We start from the raw sequence: 17494 nt of genomic DNA on the forward strand, positions 1-17494 counted from the left end.
ATACTCTAAATTAAATGAAATCTGTATTAACATCACATTAAGTAACATTTACAAAAATTATAATTTTACCCTTCTGACTTTAATTTTGGTAAACTCGTCAATCAGATTGGTTGAATCTAGTGGGGATAGATAGTTGTAGCAGCTAGTGAAAACTCTATTGAAATACGGGGTAAATTTTTTAGTTCTGTTTGTCCTACGGAACTTCGTAAATTGTTTTTAATAATTTTAATTTTGAAAAACTTCTTTCCCCACTAGCTACAACGACAGGGAGTGTTAATAAAGTTTTTAGTAATAAAACTAAATTTGGCTATACAGAAATTAGATCATTTTAGTACAACTAGTTCAAAACCTCTAAAGGTTTCATGGAGTATGGTATCATTTGGGATATATCACGCAATTCTTCTTGAAGATCGGATTCTTTTTCTATTGAAAGTATTGAATGAAGATGCATACCTATAATATTTTTCTATTGTTTTATCATCTGTTTCCCTCAAGTTAAAAATATCATAAAAAGATGTTTGAAATTTTATTATGAGTTTCTAATATCGAAGATCGATCAATTAAAGAATTAAGGGCATAGACGCAAAATTTGCTTGCAATGCATTCATTTTTTTCGAAACCTAAAAAACTAATAAATATTTTTGAAAAATTTAAACGCAGATTGAAAGATTACATTATTACCGAGGGCCGAAAGTCCCTTAGAATAAACAATAGTTTTCTTTTGAATAAGATATTTAAAATTAAAAATTACACTCAATTTTTTCTTTTTTTTCACTCCTGTAACTTATTCAAATACCTCTTAAGGGAATTTTGGCCGTCGGTAATAATGTAATATTTTATTCTGCGTTAAAGTTTTCGAAAAAAATTAATGCATTTAAAAAGTATTGCAAGGAAATTTTGCTCCTACCCACTTGTCTCACGGCAATGTCTAAAATATAGATGAACTTTATTTTAAATTTAGCTTCATCTGTTAAGAGCTCGTCCACAGATTTTTCGTAAGCAAATAAACGCTTTTTTCTCCTGGCAATTTCATTTTCAGCTGAAAATTCTGAACTTATATCAATATTTTCTGAAATTTCATTAAATTTTAATTTGGTTATTAGCCATATTGTCTGTAACTTTTCATTTTTCCTATAGTTTCTGACAGCATTTTTACGCAATCTGACATTTTTTTTTATTTTACTGAGTATGCCGCCCCCTTGTGATGCCGCCTGATGCGACTGCCTCGCCGCATCATAGCACGGCACGGCCCTGCAGATTACATAATATATGAAAATCAACTGGCATATTATATGTTTAAGAAACTTGATCACTTACACATAATGACCAAGAACTGCTCAAACGTTTTAAGCGAAAAATCCTAAGAAGAATATCTGCAGGGATAAAAGAACAAGATTTGTGACAACGTTAAGTTGTATAGAAGTTTTGGAGAACCTGACGTAAAATTCATTAAGGTAGCACGCATAGATGGATAGAGCATATAGTCGGGAGAGAGGAAGCTGGCATAGCCAGAAAATATTTTGACCAAAGAGGGCTAACAGGACAACGAGCAAGAGGAAAACAGAGAGTTAGGTACCAAGACGACTCAGAGAATGCTCTAACACTACAAAGTCTGGCTTAGCATGCCTACCTAGAAAGCCTGAAGGGATCAAACGTGGTGAAACGTGGTCCCACGTTTTTTAATCAATTAAAACTCAGTTTAAAGAAATTAAATCCACTCTAGACGGTAGAATCTGACTTTAATTTTTACTTTAATTGTTTAACACATTCGCTGCATCACAAACATTCTGAACACCATAAAGTTTACAGTTTTTGATAGTTGCCACACATTGCCTTGTTACAGTCGTGGCAATGATTGGAAGTACGATTTCCTTTACAAAATATTTTCAACTGATATTTCTTTCGTTTTTGAATAGTAACAGTAATGGTTGTTGATAGACCTGGTGTTGCTAGGAGTAGTTCCCGATTTCGGTAGACAAAGTGTGGGGCACATAATTCTTCACACAGCCGAAGAATAAACCTACGAAGATTGAGTCTACTTCCAGTTATTTCTTTATAAATAATCCATGCATTTATTGCTTTCAAGTCAAGAGTCAAGAGTACTATAAAACAGGTACAATGTACGTCGTACATAGTTAATTACTTTTGTAGTATAAAGACGCGCCATTTGGTACTCTACACCAACAATTGCATCCCTGTGTTCACTTGTGTTCACCAACAATGTATCTTTATTACGTAGATGATCAGTACCAGTATAAAGGTAACCATTTATAATAACCATACATAAATATAATTTTACCCACTCGACAGGAATGTGAAAGAAAACATCGTCGAATTTCCCAGAAAACGGTAATCAATTACACAGGGCCAATTTGGCCCCTTTAGACTTCTATGGTTGATTTGTTAAAAAAAACAATTTAATAAATTTCGTAAACAGTATTTTTTTGTGCGTAATAAGGCTTAATGTTGTTCTAAAGCTATTTCCTTGTGGCATTTGTATGATTAACTATTTAGATGGGAAATTTATTTAGACTTGGGCGTCGAAACGTTAATAAAATAAAATTATTTTTTTCAATTTAATTGTGGCTTATTTCCCATCTAAACAGTTTTTTTTCTTTGGAGTTGTATGACTACGGGCCCTTCAAGGCTCATTCGCCGATTCACCAATTTTGATAATTTATTTTACAATATCTTTTTCTATACCTATCTACTTAACATTTTTTATCCTACTTATTCTACATACTTTATAAGGAATGACCACTGGCCAGTGGAAATACTACATCAGGCAAAAACACAGGTTTACTTTTATATAATAGATTTTAATTTCGATCTTTACGTTAGTTAGTTTATAATTTGATTTTTATATTCTTAATATGTTCTATAAATAATTGCATTAATTCTGTATTAATAATTTGTGATAATACATATGTTAAATTTATTGGGTGTGTTATATTTTTACAACTGTATAATTCTAGGGTGCTCGGTAAAAGAAGTATAAGTCAATTTAGTCAACTTTTCAGGAGAAGCAAAAAATGAAAAATAATTTTGTTCTGAAGCTAATTAATTGTCATATCTCCTAAATCGTAGTACCCAGAATTGTTATATTTACCTATTTTACTTTGTAAACATTAATCTTGAAGATGGTATATCTTTTTTTTTAATAAATGGAAATTACTAAAAAAAAATGTGACTTATATTGTTTGGGCCACACGTACCATATGACTTATACTAATTTTTTCAGCCTAAAAAAGCTGTTGTTTATTAAAAAATAAATAAACAAAAACATATTTATGCAATATTTATTAAAAAAGCAATACAAAAACATAGAAATAATGGTAATGGAGAAAAGTATTACTCTGCGTCAGATGAATCTTCATCATCTGGAATCACATCAGCAGCATAAGTTGTCTTTAAATTTTTATAAAGGACGTGAAATACTGGACTTATCAGAGGAAAAAGATTAAAAATATCCTTTTTCTTCTGCACTGCTATAGCAAGAGTGCTTTTATACAAATTGCTGGGCACCAACCTAGCATTAGTTTGTCCTCTACGTAGTACACTTAGCGTCAGAAATTTCTCTTTTTCATCAAGTGATGTTTTATAAACAATAATTCCATTTTCTCTTGTATAACGAAATTATTTCACATCAAACCAGTTGAAAGGATTTCCTCTTATATCTTTTTTACACATGAGACAGCTACTTTTCAGGAGATCTGAAAAATTTAAGAAATCACCATGGTAAAGTTCTACAACATTGAATTTCTTCTTTTTTCCTGTAGTTCTCACAAGCTGATACCAGTCGTGAGGATGGCTTATTGGAACACTTAACCGTTTTTTTGCTTTTCGATCAATCCATGATCAATATCACACTCCATATGACTGTGCCCACTCACCGTGAATTTATGGTCAATAACTTCTAAATTAGTGATATTTTGCATTGCTACTAAAAATATCATAGCAACATGTGAATTTTTGTTCTGACCACCGCATGTATCCGAGTACAGGGTTACTTTGGAAACATGTGGTGTTAGTGATATTAATTCTTTAAATACATGTAGCTATATTGTTACCTCCCCGGCCTCCTTCATCTTCGTGCAACATGTAACATGCCACACTTCCTTCTCCATTCTCATGAATATGTAGGTAGGTTGTATGTCCATAACTGTCTTTTGTAAAAGGCAACAGAGGAATTTACATATGGAGTTGGGAGACAAGTTTGCAAGTCAAAAGTGAGGCATCTAAAAGTACTACCACATTTTGCTTTTTCTGTGTCGTTGCTCTTCATAACATATGCATTGTCTGCAGCAGTGTGATGAATACTTATCTCATCTTTTATTTTAGTTTTATCATCTTCGCTTTCAGTAACTTTGAGTTTATTACTCAGCACATCACATTTATGGCACGTATCTACTTTAGGTTTTTTAAATGAAATGTTCATTTTATGGAACTCTCTTTCATAGATAGGTCTACAGACAGGTGATTCATTTTCTTCACAGTATAATTTGTACATTATCTTAAGATTAAGATGGCATGGCAAATACAATCTACTACTTTCTCGTCGAGTATAATGAGATTCATATAGGGGAAAAGAATTTATGTGGGACTTCACTGCATTAATTTTTTCTGCATTGTGCTTGTAGCAGAAGGATCACGACCACGTTTGTCATCAGTTATTTTCCCTGAAATATTTGAATCCCTATTTGCAAGAGCCAGTGTAATAAACATATTTGTCTCGTCAAATGTGTTCATAAAACATTTTTTACAAACTTGAATTCTAGCGCCATTCACCTTTAAATGAAAAACAATAGCCACTTTTTCTTTATCCGGATCCAAGGTCCTTTTTCTAGTGATTTTAGGTGGTTCGGAGTCTATAAGGCTAACAATATATGCAACACGTTTGTTACAATCACACATATTGCACAGTGGTCCAGGAAATAAATCACTTACTCATCTATTTTAATCAAATTAAACCTACGTAAGAAGTTAGTATTACTTATTCTCGCTGTCCCTATTAAGTGTAATCTTTAATTGGTAAAATTCCCACGGTTTAGTGATCAGCCAAACGCGAATAGTTATCAGCTGTTTCTTGAAAATCTCGTACAAAAAAGAGTAATATTTGCTTAGTAAGCTTGACACACGTATCTGAAAGCGATCGTCTTAGTATAAGTCGACCGCCTCACTTGGATATTATTCAGTATCAATGGTCAAAACAGTACATAATATGTTGACATGTACTATTAGAGCCAAGAATAGTTCACAAACTCGAAGTGTATAAACAGTATAAGTTGACATAAACTGTTTTTACCAAATTAAAAGTTCATTTAAGTAGTTGTACTAAAAAGACCAATTAATTTTATTTAATTTATATTAGCATATTGACTTGTTCTATTGATACCAAGGTAAAGATATAGTCCTTTATAGTCTTATTCTGCAAAAATAATATTTTGACCATTTTTGACTTATACTCTTTTTACCGAGCACCCTAGAATTTACTTACAAACATATTTATATTTATTTGTATTAGAGGGCAATTTAAAATCATATGTTCAGCATCACGTATTTCTCCATATTGACAATATGGATTGTCTCTAAAATGAATTTTATGTAGATATGTTGGAATCAATGCATGGTTAAATCTTAAACGGCATATTTTTCTCACTGCGTATTTTGTAATAGTGGTCATTTTTTTTTTATTTAGAAATAACCGCATTAACCACGAAGGTCATCAGCGGGGTAACGAGAATACAATTAATAAGTTTACAAAAGTATGAAATTGTGTACAATTAAATCTTACTTGCTAGGTTACATTTATTAAGGAATTGAAAAAGAGGTTTACAGTCGGTTTGCAGGTTAAGAATGTCTTTCATATTGTTTGAATAACCAGATATAGATTGTTTGTAAGCGGCAAATTCATCACATTCTGTTAGCACATGTTTTACTGATACTGGTATATTACACCTTCTGCATTTTGGTGCTTCGGCATGGGTAATGAGATGCTCATGAGTAAGTTTACAGTGTCCTAACCGAAGACGAGATAAGATGACTTGGTTCGATCTGTTGGTTGTATGTGGATTCCATGGACCAGTATCTTCTTTAACGTCTCTTAACTTGCTCGAGGATGTTTTCCATTTTTCACTCCATAAATTGAGAGTCATTGATTTTAGTAATTGTTTTGTATCTGCGGCTGGAATTGATTGTTCTGCCAATGTTGGTAATTGCGCAGCTGTGTAAGCCCAACGATCAGCGTTTTCATTTCCCTCAATTCCAGAATGAGAGGGAACCCATAGAAAAACTATTTTTGAGTCTGTTTGATGCAGACTGTGTAATATTTCTTTGATTAATATGACTATAGGATTTTTCGTGAAGGTTTGTTGTATGAGTCTCAGTGAATTGAGTGAGTCAGATATTATTAAGGAGTGTTTGGTTTGTGCATTGGAAATGTGCTTCAACGCTTGTAATATGGCATAAAGTTCACCATTTAAGATGCTGTAGGAGCTGGGAAGCTTAAATAAATATTTGGTTTCATTGTTTATGTATACTGCTGCTCCTACACCTTGGGAAGACTTAGACGAATCAGTGAATAAGTGGGTATAATTTTTATATTTTGCGACTATTTGTTTATAATTTTGATATATAAGACGTGGATTGGTATCGTATTTATTATATTTCGTCAATTGGGTGTTTACATGTGGGGTTCTGATAATCCATGGAGGAATGCTGTGTTCATGCATTAACCACGTTCTGGGGAAATTTTGGAGATTTAACGTTGATATATACCGGTGAATTCTAACATAAAAGGGTGGTGGAGAGGTGCTATGTTGAAAAGTTGATTTGAAACGATTACAGAACGTGTTTTTGTGAGCAGGAATTGATGGTATTGATGCTATTCTAGAGGCATAGGATAAACTAAGAATTTGTCGTCTGAAAGATAGAGCTGGTTCGCCCAGTTCGCAGTATAGGCTTTCTACAGGCGTTGTCCTGTAAGCCCCTAGAATTATTCTTATTGCGGTGTTGTGTATAGTATCTAAGCATTTTAATATTGAAGGGCGAGCAGATGTGTATGCAATACATCCATAATCAATTTTCGATCGAATAAGGCTTCTGTATATTTTTAGCAGCATTAGACCATCAGATCCCCAAGACTTGTTTGCTAAGCATCTTAATAAATTTAAGCCCTTTTGACAAGAAAGAGTTAGTGTTTTAATATGATTTTTCCACGACAGACGTTCGTCGAATATCATGCCCAGAAAATTTATGTGTGGAGTATAGCTTAGTTTCTGGTTGTATAGGAATATTGATGGTCGATGCTGCTCTGGTATGTTTCTTTTTGAGAATAATATGCAATTTGTTTTGTTTGGGGAGAAATTGTACCCAGACATTATAGACCAACGTTCGAAGGATGTTATGCATTGCTGAAGGCTTTGAGCCATGGTGCTAAGACATCTTCCCTTGATAAACACGATCATGTCATCTGCGTAAAGTCTGGCTACAACTGGTTTCTTTAAATCTTTTAAGACATCATTCATAGCAATTAAAAATAAAGTTGGGCTGAGAATTGATCCTTGTGGTGTGCCGTTTAATTGTTTCTTGGTTGATGATATTGTTCCAGAAATTCGGACTTGGAATTCTCTTTGAGATAAAAAATTGCGTATGAAATTTATTATATTGCCTTTCAATCCCCAGTGATGTAGTTTATTTAGGATGATTTTATGGCATGTAGAATCAAAGGCTTTATTAATGTCAAAATAAATTGCTAGACATTTATCTTTAGTAGCAAATGCTTCGTGAATATGACTTTCTAGGTCAATAATGTTATCAAGTGTGCTTCTAGATGGTCTAAATCCGGATTGTTCGGGAATTAATAATTTGTGAGTTTCCAAAAACCATATTAGTCTCTTGTTGATTATTTTTTCTAGCAATTTACTCATGGAGCAGGTTAGGCAGATTGGCCTGTAAGATTCAGGCAAGAGTGAAGATTTGTTAGATTTAAGTATGGGGATGATTGTTGCTTTCTTCCAGATTAAGGGGAAGTCACTATTATTCCACATGTGATTAAAGATATTAAGCAGGATTTGTTTCGCCGTTTCTGGGAGATTTTTTAGAAAAACTGGAGGGATGTCATCGGGACCAGAAGAACTGTCTTTTAGTGATGAGAGAGATTCCTCCATTTCTTCTTTTGTCAGTGGCTTGTTTAGAGAATTAAGGTTTTCCAGCTCTTTGAATTCCGTAGGGAGGGCAGTGTTATCATTAGTTATATTTCTGTTTATGGAAAGCTTATGATAATAGTCTGCGAATGCTTCACCTATTTCTTTTGTTTGGTTTATTCGTTTGCCGTTATAATCTAATGCTTTAATGACATGGTAAGTTTTGTTTCCATAAATACCTTGTATCTTCCTCCATGCCGATGATATTGTAGTGTTTCTGTTTATGCTTCCTACGAACTTCTTCCATGACTCTTTTTTACTTTTGTTGGTAATATATCTTGCTTTTGCCCTATGTTTTTTGTATTCAGTTATACTTGTTGCGGTTTTCTCCCTCCTACATCTATTTAGAGCAGATTTGCTGTTTTGTATTGCTTCGGCACATTCGTCATTCCACCAAGGCACAGGTTTAAATTTTTTGATATGTTTTGTTTTTCCTATTGAAAATTCAGCGGCTTTTATGATTATTTCGTTAAGTTGAGTTACTGCTGTATTTGCGTCCTTCCACTCATTAATTTTGTATATGTTATTCTCAATGGTTTTTGAGAAAGAGCTCCAGTCGGCTTTCTTTATTTTCCATTTCTGATGGATACTATCTCCGTTTGATATTCTGTCTTTTATAGTTGAATTCGTTAATTTTATAGGAAAGTGGTCACTGCCTAGTAAGTCATCCATAACTCTCCATTCAAGGTAAGGACTAATAGTTGGGCTACATAATGAAAGATCGACGCAAGAAGAATTGCCAGTAGCTATATTGAATCTAGTATTGCTGCCATCATTCAGTAAACTTATGTTCATGGTGTTGAATATGTTTGATAGAATTCGTCCCCTTCTGTCTGTTTTTTGAGAACCCCAGGAGTAATTGTGGGCATTAAAATCTCCTAGAAAAATGAAAGGAGTTGGAAGTTGATTAACTAGAGACTCCAGTTCATCCTCAATTAAATAATGGTCAGGAGGAATGTATATGTTGCAGATGGTGTAATTTGGTTGTGCTTTAATTTTTACGGCTATCGCTTCTAGGTTTGTATTTATTGTAATTTGTGTTGCTTGTAGATTCTTTGAGACGTAAATGGCTACGCCGCCACTCGCAACTTGTACATTTCGGTTTTTAACGAATTCATTGTATCCCCTCATTTTGTGGACATTTTCGTCTCGGAAGTGAGTTTCTTGTAGACACAATATGTCCAGAGGATGGAGGGCTATGATATGCTGTAGCATATTTAAACGGGTATAGTACCCATTTAAGTTCCACTGGAGTAATGACTCGAATGTATTTATTGGGTATCTTGAGATGTATTTGAGATATCAGATTGGGTATCACTTACATCTTGGGATTGCTTTAGTAATTTCTTTTTTAGCCTTGTGACACGAGTTTTTAGTTTCTTAGTGTTTGCGTGAGGATGAAGTTCTTCTAACATATCTATTAGTTTAGGAATATCTTCTGTGAAGTCTTCCGCAATGCTAAGAACATCCCTCGATCCGTATGTATTTTCTAGAGCTGTTTAAGCTGATGGCTGTTGATTATGAAGGTAGGAGAATTGGAGTCGATATAGTTTATAATAGATTCAGTAAGTTCTATTTCTTGATCTAATGTATTAGATTTGGGTTTTTTGTTTTTCTGAACGACTGTTTGGGGAAGAGAGAAGGTAGAAGTATTGGGTGGCATTTGTTCTTCTGGAGTGGCTGGGGTCATATCTTCAGCTGTTCGTTTTGTTGCGGATGAAGTTGTTGACTTAGTAGTTTTGTCCGAGGTTGGGATATTTTCAGATTGAGCAGTGTGATCTGGATTTGTTACCAGATTGGATGTGATCAAAGCAGTATTGGCGACTTTTGCACAATTTTCTACTACTGAGGAACTTTCGGGTAGAATATTATTTATTGAGTGGGAATTTAAGTCGTTAGGAGATGTTTTATCCGGTTGAGATATTGGAACATTATGTGTGGGTTGTGATGATTGTTGGGAATGTGGGTTAATATTACCCGAAGGGCATTGGGATGCAACATGACCCGATAATTTGCAGGTGAAGCAGCGTTGACTGTCTAGGGCTAAAAAGATATGATATGATAGATTATCATGTGTTATTTCTAAGAATTCGGGTATGGTAATATCTGGGGAAGGAGCGATATACACCTGTCTGCTGAAGCTGAGTATGTGTTGGTATTCTGGATTTGATGCACCTATTCTAAGAAAGTTTATTGGAGAAACTAATTTTAATCCAATATTTTCCAGTAAGGTTACAAGAGTTTCGTGTGGGATCGTTGGGCTTACATTCGATAATACTAGTCTGTCTGCTGGTGAAATTAGACGTCTTGCTTTGATGACTTCATTATTGACAACAATTTGACCATGATTAGTTAAAAACTCATCAACCAGTGATTTATTGGTTAGATAAACACATATTCTGTTGTGTGAAATTCTGCTACAGAAAATGATGTTTATTGGTTTTACCAGAGGTCCCAATTGGGGAAGATAATCTTGAAGTTTTGCTCCCTGAATGGAGCCGAAGATAAGTGCCTGGTCTTTGTTAGGATATTTGTAGATATTTTTTGAGACAGTGCTTGCATAAGATGTGTTGGAGGTATTCATATTATTTAAATTATTATCTGGGTGAGTGTTGGTGGATGAAGATTGATTTGTAAATATTGGTTGTGACATTTTATTTAAAATATTCAAATTTGCTAAGTTATTTTGTTAAATAAAATTATTGTCCAAAACATTTTTCCCAGGCCGACCCTGCCTTTTGTTGTTAAAAATTCTTTATTTCGCTAGGCGGGTTTTTACTAGCTAATTACTTTTCAGTCTTGTGTATCTGATATCTAACCTCAATCAGCCTAACAAAAATCGTCTGGATGCAGTTAATATTAAAAATTTACTCACAGTTGCTGTTCTTGGTATTTTATGTCACTGCACTAGTAAAACTTAACTATTAAAAGGCTTTTATTAGCGGTAATTTGTTTAAATCGACCGTAAATTATAAAACGTGTGTTTACAAACAGGTCTCACAAACCTCGATCTCGAAAATTAAATTCAATAGTGGTCATTGCAAACCATGGTCTTGGTGGTATTGTACATTGAATTTCTTTATAGTACATACCTTTTTTAATTTCCTCAAATTCTTTGCTCCAGATTATTTTATATATATATTAGTGCTAATATTTTTAATTTCTTCAGGTGTACATTTGTAGTCAATATATGTTCCTTCTTTTAGAGCCTGCTTAGCTAAGGAATCCACCAGTTCATTACCCATAATTCCGCTGTGTCCTTTGACCCACCACAATAACCGTATTTTTTTAAAATCTGTATTTAATTTGTTAATATTTTTGATTATTGCCAAAATAATATAATTTACTTTGGAAGTTATCTTCAGGTACTTTATTTTTGACAAAGCGCTTAGTTAAATAAGGCTTTGTATCGCAACATTAAAATGTTGTTCTGAAGCTATTTCCTTGTGGCATTTTTATGATTAACAATTTAGATGGAAAATAAGCCATAACTAAATTGAAAAAGAAAAATAATTTTATTAACGTTTCGACGCCTAAATCGGGTGCCGTTGTCAAAATACAAAATACTACTAAAATTAAACCAAAATGTTGTTGCTAAGTAAAAAATTCTTCTAATAATTTATTTAATCTGACTCATTTATATTGGCAAATCAGACATATATTATACATTTTAAAGTAGAAGACTTTAAAATGATATTGCTAATATTTATGAGTTGCATTCCTGGGACGACTTTACTGAAAGATAGTTCATTCGATTACAAGAAATCAACCCCAACTCAAGAATATCCGTCACAAAAAAAATCGTAGCATGTGATCTGTCTTTAAAAAGATAACCAAATGCAACGACGACCGAAATTAAATATAAGACCAAATGCTTACGATGCGATGTCGGGATAGTATCACGAGGTTTTTTCCTGGTTTTCCCTCGTGATTTACTATGGAATCCCTAACTCGAGAATTTTACTGTCATCGTTGCATTTGGTTGTCTTTTTAAAGACAGATTACATGCTATGATTTTTTTTGTGACGGATATTCTTTAGTTGGGGTTGATTTCATGTAATCGATTGAACTATCTTTCATTAAACCCGTCCCAGGAACGCAACTCATAAATATTGGCAATATAATTTTAAAGTCTTCTACATTAAAATGTATAATATATGTCTGAATTGTCAATATAAATTGGTCAGATTAAATAAATTATTAGAAGAATTTTTTACTTAGCAACAACATTTTTGTTTAATTTTAGTAGTATTTTGTATTTTGAAAGTGACACCCGATTTGGGGGTAGGGACGTTATTAAAATTATTTTTTTCAATTTAATTGTGGCTTATTTCCCATCTTAATAGTTAATCAAAATATTAAAGGTCATAAAATATGAAATTATTATTGCCTCAGCTAAAAAACTACAATAACTTTAAATCGCAACAGGGGCCAAATTGGCCCCTCCGACTTTCTAGTGTTAAAATATATATCGGAATTAGAGAATGGAGAAAAATTTGGAAGAGTTTGTTAGAGCATGGAAGAAGATTGTTCTGAAGGAGGCTTTGGCTCATAAAGAGGTGTGACATAACTGATAATGAATACCACGTTTAAACCAACTAGAAATTCTTGTGGCTCAAAAACCAAAACAATTTCTTCTGAAAATGTCAATTTTCAAAAAACTGTAAAATTGCAAAGATAAGCAGTTAAATTTTTGATATATTCTTTTAGGTAAATCATTTTTATTTTTGGCATAAACTGTATGTTAATATTTTTAGAATCCACGAGGAAAATAAAATTCCTGTAGCTGGCTGTATACCATAAATCACAAAAAATACAAGATCCTTTGTAAAAGGTATATTTAAAATACCCGAATAAGGGTTATATCACAAAACAAAACGTTTTCGGATTAATAAGTAATCCATCATCAGTGTTAAGCCCTAAAATAGTAAGTATAACCTAATTAATAATAGAAAATTTGATAAAAGTTGACTAAGGTTAAGAATTGACACAGGCCATATTTACAATAGTATGCATGCGTGAGCCACCAAAAAGTTATGGGTGAAAACCCTTTGTAAGATGTTAAATGATACTACATATTATTGATAATGATGATCGATGTTGCAAATATTCCTGGATATAACCCAGGGCAACACAGGACTCTAACCCACGTGGATATGATTTGCAAGGAATGAACCTTAGATATTGAAAATTGAGTGTCAACTGAACTGACAGGTAAAAGAACTTCAGAAATATGTCAGTGACAGATTAGATTGTCAATGCAACGTTATGAACTATTTTGTTACTTTAGCCAATGAAATTTAAAGTTTATGTCGATGTTAAAATAAAACATTATCAAATATCCATATATTGGTGTTAAAATAATATAAAATTTTATAGTTAAAGTTGTGTAATATTTGACGATTAAACATATGAATATGTCAATAATTGATAAATAGGTACTACGAGTTATGCAGTCAGCAATATATTAATCTAGTGATGGTGATATACTTAGAATTTTTTTGAAAGGCCTATTACGCAATGCGTCTAGGATATCAGAATTTGTTTAATAGATACAAAATGTACAATTCTAAGATAATGATTAAGGTGTGAGTGTTTTGGTGACTGATAATTTGATCTAAGTTGTTGAGTACAGATGAATTTGAAAAATTAGAAAGTGATGGTATATTTAGTTTGGCTGAAGAAATTTTGTAGTTATGTGCGAAAGAGAATGAGACTAAAAACACTTGATAAGACTGATAACCCAAGAGACTCAACCACAGACCGACCCAAAACGAATGGATGAATATTTGATGAATATTCATTATTCATCCATTCGTTTTGGTTCGGTCTGTGGTTGAGTCTCTTGGGTTATCAGTCTTATCAAGTGTTTTTAGTCTCATTCTCTTTCGCACATAACTACAAAATTTCTTCAGCCAAACGAAATATACCATCATTTTCTAATTTTTCAAGTTCATCTGTACTCAAAAACTTAGATCAAATTATCAGTCACCAAAACACTCACACCTTAATCATTATCTTTGAATTGTACATTTTGTATTGTACATATTAAACAAATTCTGATATCCTAGACGCATGGCGTAATAGGCCTTTCAAAAAAATTCTAAGTATATCACCATCACGAGATTAATGTGTTGCTGACTGCAAAACTCGTAGTACCTATTTATCAATTATTGACATATGCATATGTTTAATCGTCAAATATTACACAACTTTAACTATATAATTTTATATAATTTTAACACCAATATATGGATATTTGATAATGTTTTATTTCAACATCGACATAACCTTTAAATTTCATTGGCTGAAGTAACAAAATAGTTCATAACGTTGCATTGACAATCTAATCTGTCACTGACATATTTCTGAAGTTCTTTTACCTGTCAGTTCAGTTGACACTCAATTTTCAATATGTAAGGTTCATTCCTTGCAAATCATATCCACGTGGGTTAGAGTCCTGTGTTGCCCTGGTTATATCCAGGAATATTTGCAACATCGATCATCATTATCAATAATATGTAGTATCATTTAACATCTTACAACTTTCAAAGGGTTTTCACCCATACCTTTTTGGTGGCTCACGCATGCATGCTATTGTAAGTATGGCCTGTGTTAATTCTTAACCTTAGTCAACCTTTATCACATTTTCTATTATTAATTAAGTTATACTTACTATTTTAGGGCTTAACACTGATGATGGATTTCTTATTAATCCGAAAACGTTTTGTTTTGTGATGTAACCCTTATTGGGATATTTTAAATATACCTTTTACAAAGGATCTTGTATTTTTTTTTAATATTTTTACTTTTCATTTAGAATTAATATTGACCAGGATCACGTTTGATTGGTTATCTAACAAGTAACTTCTAACCGATTCCAATCTATCTCAAAATTTGACCACCACAACAAAACTTGAATTACTAAAATTATTAACCTTAGTACATGGTTGGGACTGAGTATACTTACTTAATATAGGACTGCGAATTAGCGAATCCAGTGTAGTCTTTACCGTTTATATCTTTAGAAATTGGAAAACCAGCTTCTGCAGCTCCTTTAAGGATGGATTTTGATAGGTCGTGTACATAATATTGGTCAGACACAGCCACTGGTCCACTGTAACCATGGTAGTGAGAATCATATTCTGAAGGCTAAAAAATTTAAGTATTAGGAAGGACTTAAGTATTATTGGTATTATGCGATATGGTATTGCGTAATACCAAGCAAACAACAAAGTTATGTGTACAAAAAATACATACTTCGTGGTATCAAAATAAACAACCAATATGCTCACTCTAATGAAATAAAACAGCGCATAGCAAAAGCAAGTTCAGGGTTCGTAACGATCATATCTCTTTTAAGAAGTCACGATTTACCACTTGGTATCAAAATCTCTATCATAAGATGCTATGTATTCCCTACGTTATTATAGCGAGTAGAGGCTTGTACAGTTTCTGATGCGCTTGTTTAAGAAATTTGAGGCCTTCTTGATGTGGTGCTACAGTCGCATTTTAAGAATATGATGGGCAGATCGTGTGACTAATGTTGAGGTTCTACGTGGAATGGGCAAGAAATGCGGATTTATTACCACAGTGAAAGAGCGCAAATTAGAATTTCTATGCCGTGTTATGAGAAATGAACAGAGATATTATGGTTTGTTGCAACTTATTATTTCGTGCAAGGTATTGGGTGGGAAAGAGCGGAACAGGAAGCAACAGAGTATTATGGCTCCAAAATCTGAGAAAGTGTTTCTTTACACCTACAACCGGAATATTTCGAATAGCATCAAACAAAGTTAGCCATGCTCTTCTCCAACATCATGTACGGGTATGCGTCGCAAGAGGAGGAAGAAGTGGACGGATAGTATAGGATTCTACATTGATATGATATTCTAAATCCGACAGTATTTCACACATGTTAGTTACCTAAACAAGCAAAATAGAGGAATTAGTAAAATACATACGACAAGGGTACTACATTGGTCATGTCAGGCCATGGAGTGGGACGCTACATTGCAAAGAATGACGTGCTCCCTATTCTTCATGCTATGGCATGCTGGACGAGCTATACAGTCTGTAGTCAACACCCCGAAGTATGAGCGGGAACACAAGGTGTATTAATACTCATACGCTTATAAACTGCACCTAGCGGGTCATAAGGGATTTCACATTTTACTCTTCTTCAACTGGTCTTGAGTAAAATGTCTTTAATCATCTTTCCTATCAGCCTACCTTGGCTAACTCTTATTTCTTCCGACCCCGAATGGCTATTAAGTTTATGAGGGCAGACGGGTCACTATATTTCCTTCTACTACTTACTCTTAAACTCACCAACCCGCATGGCAGGCGTGGTGTTTTATTTTTGCCATAACCCTCAAATAATGTCAAATAATGTCAAGATTTAAAAATTACCCCAGGTGAGTAGGGTGAATCCAGAATCTCACACTGATTTATCAGTCTGTCCCACAGTCCCATCCACGAACTCGGATTTGGGGGAGGGGGTGGACAAAACCTTGACTCAGAGACTACTTAAGATGAATGTAGCAACGTGCAATGCTCACTAGACTGTGACGACTCGTACTGGAAACACGTACTATTCTGAACATTCTAACCCTGTCACTCGACTCTGTCTCAGAGAGAACTGACGCTCGAAATTTTCTAAGTTTGTCCTCAAGCGCTAGTCAGTCGAGGACCAATCAGCGCGCGGAGAGCATCTCTGACCAAAATCGCGTAATGCGATTGGTTCAACCGCTTGGGAAAATCCATCTCCTACGTCATAATCCCTAAAACAAAGGAAATATCGGACATAAAAGGAGGTGGATTTTCAATATTTCTTCAGTCAGAGATTGCTCTCGTAGTATCAAAGACTCTTGGGCTCGGGGTAGTATTATACCTTGAATCTGCCTTTTATTTCTTTCCTTGCTATTATAAATGTGAGAAGACTGAATATTGTTGATATTGTATTATTTGCTTATTTGTTTGTGTCATTCCAGCGGTATCTCTGCTTGCAGACCAAGCGCTGAGAAGGCACATATTTTATGCCATTTTATTGTTGCATCTTATTTTTCAGATTTACTTTTGAGAATATCTTAGAGTGAAATTCCTTTCGTGGGTCACACACTTAGAAAATATTCTCCCATTTCATATTATTTGATATATGTTTATATTTTGTTTACTAAGTTAATTCCTTCCGTAAGTCAAGGAAAAACTTAGAATTTTTGCCATTTTATAGTGCATTTTTATTTCTGATTTATTATTTGAAAATATCTTCGGGTGGAATTCCTTTCGTG

At 33.6% G+C, this 17494-nt stretch overlaps 2 protein-coding genes across 4 annotated transcripts in view; both read right to left on the bottom strand.

Annotated features, from left to right (window-relative positions):
• Positions 1–17494, bottom strand: part of LOC114340667 (glucose dehydrogenase [FAD, quinone]) — a 328247-nt gene that overhangs the window by 125225 nt on the left and 185528 nt on the right. The gene's annotated exons all lie outside the window — the stretch shown is intronic.
• The window catches only part of LOC126890411 (glucose dehydrogenase [FAD, quinone]-like), a 263810-nt gene that overhangs the window by 29812 nt on the left and 216504 nt on the right, over positions 1–17494 (bottom strand). For both annotated transcript variants that reach the window (XM_050659316.1, XM_050659315.1), the window contains exon 5: positions 15175–15356. In XM_050659316.1, the coding sequence (XP_050515273.1) occupies positions 15175–15356 (182 nt within the window). The remainder of the gene's footprint in view (positions 1–15174; positions 15357–17494) is intronic.

The sequence above is a fragment of the Diabrotica virgifera genome, chromosome 8 (assembly GCF_917563875.1).
Source record: "Diabrotica virgifera virgifera chromosome 8, PGI_DIABVI_V3a".
NCBI lineage: Eukaryota > Metazoa > Arthropoda > Insecta > Coleoptera > Chrysomelidae > Diabrotica > Diabrotica virgifera.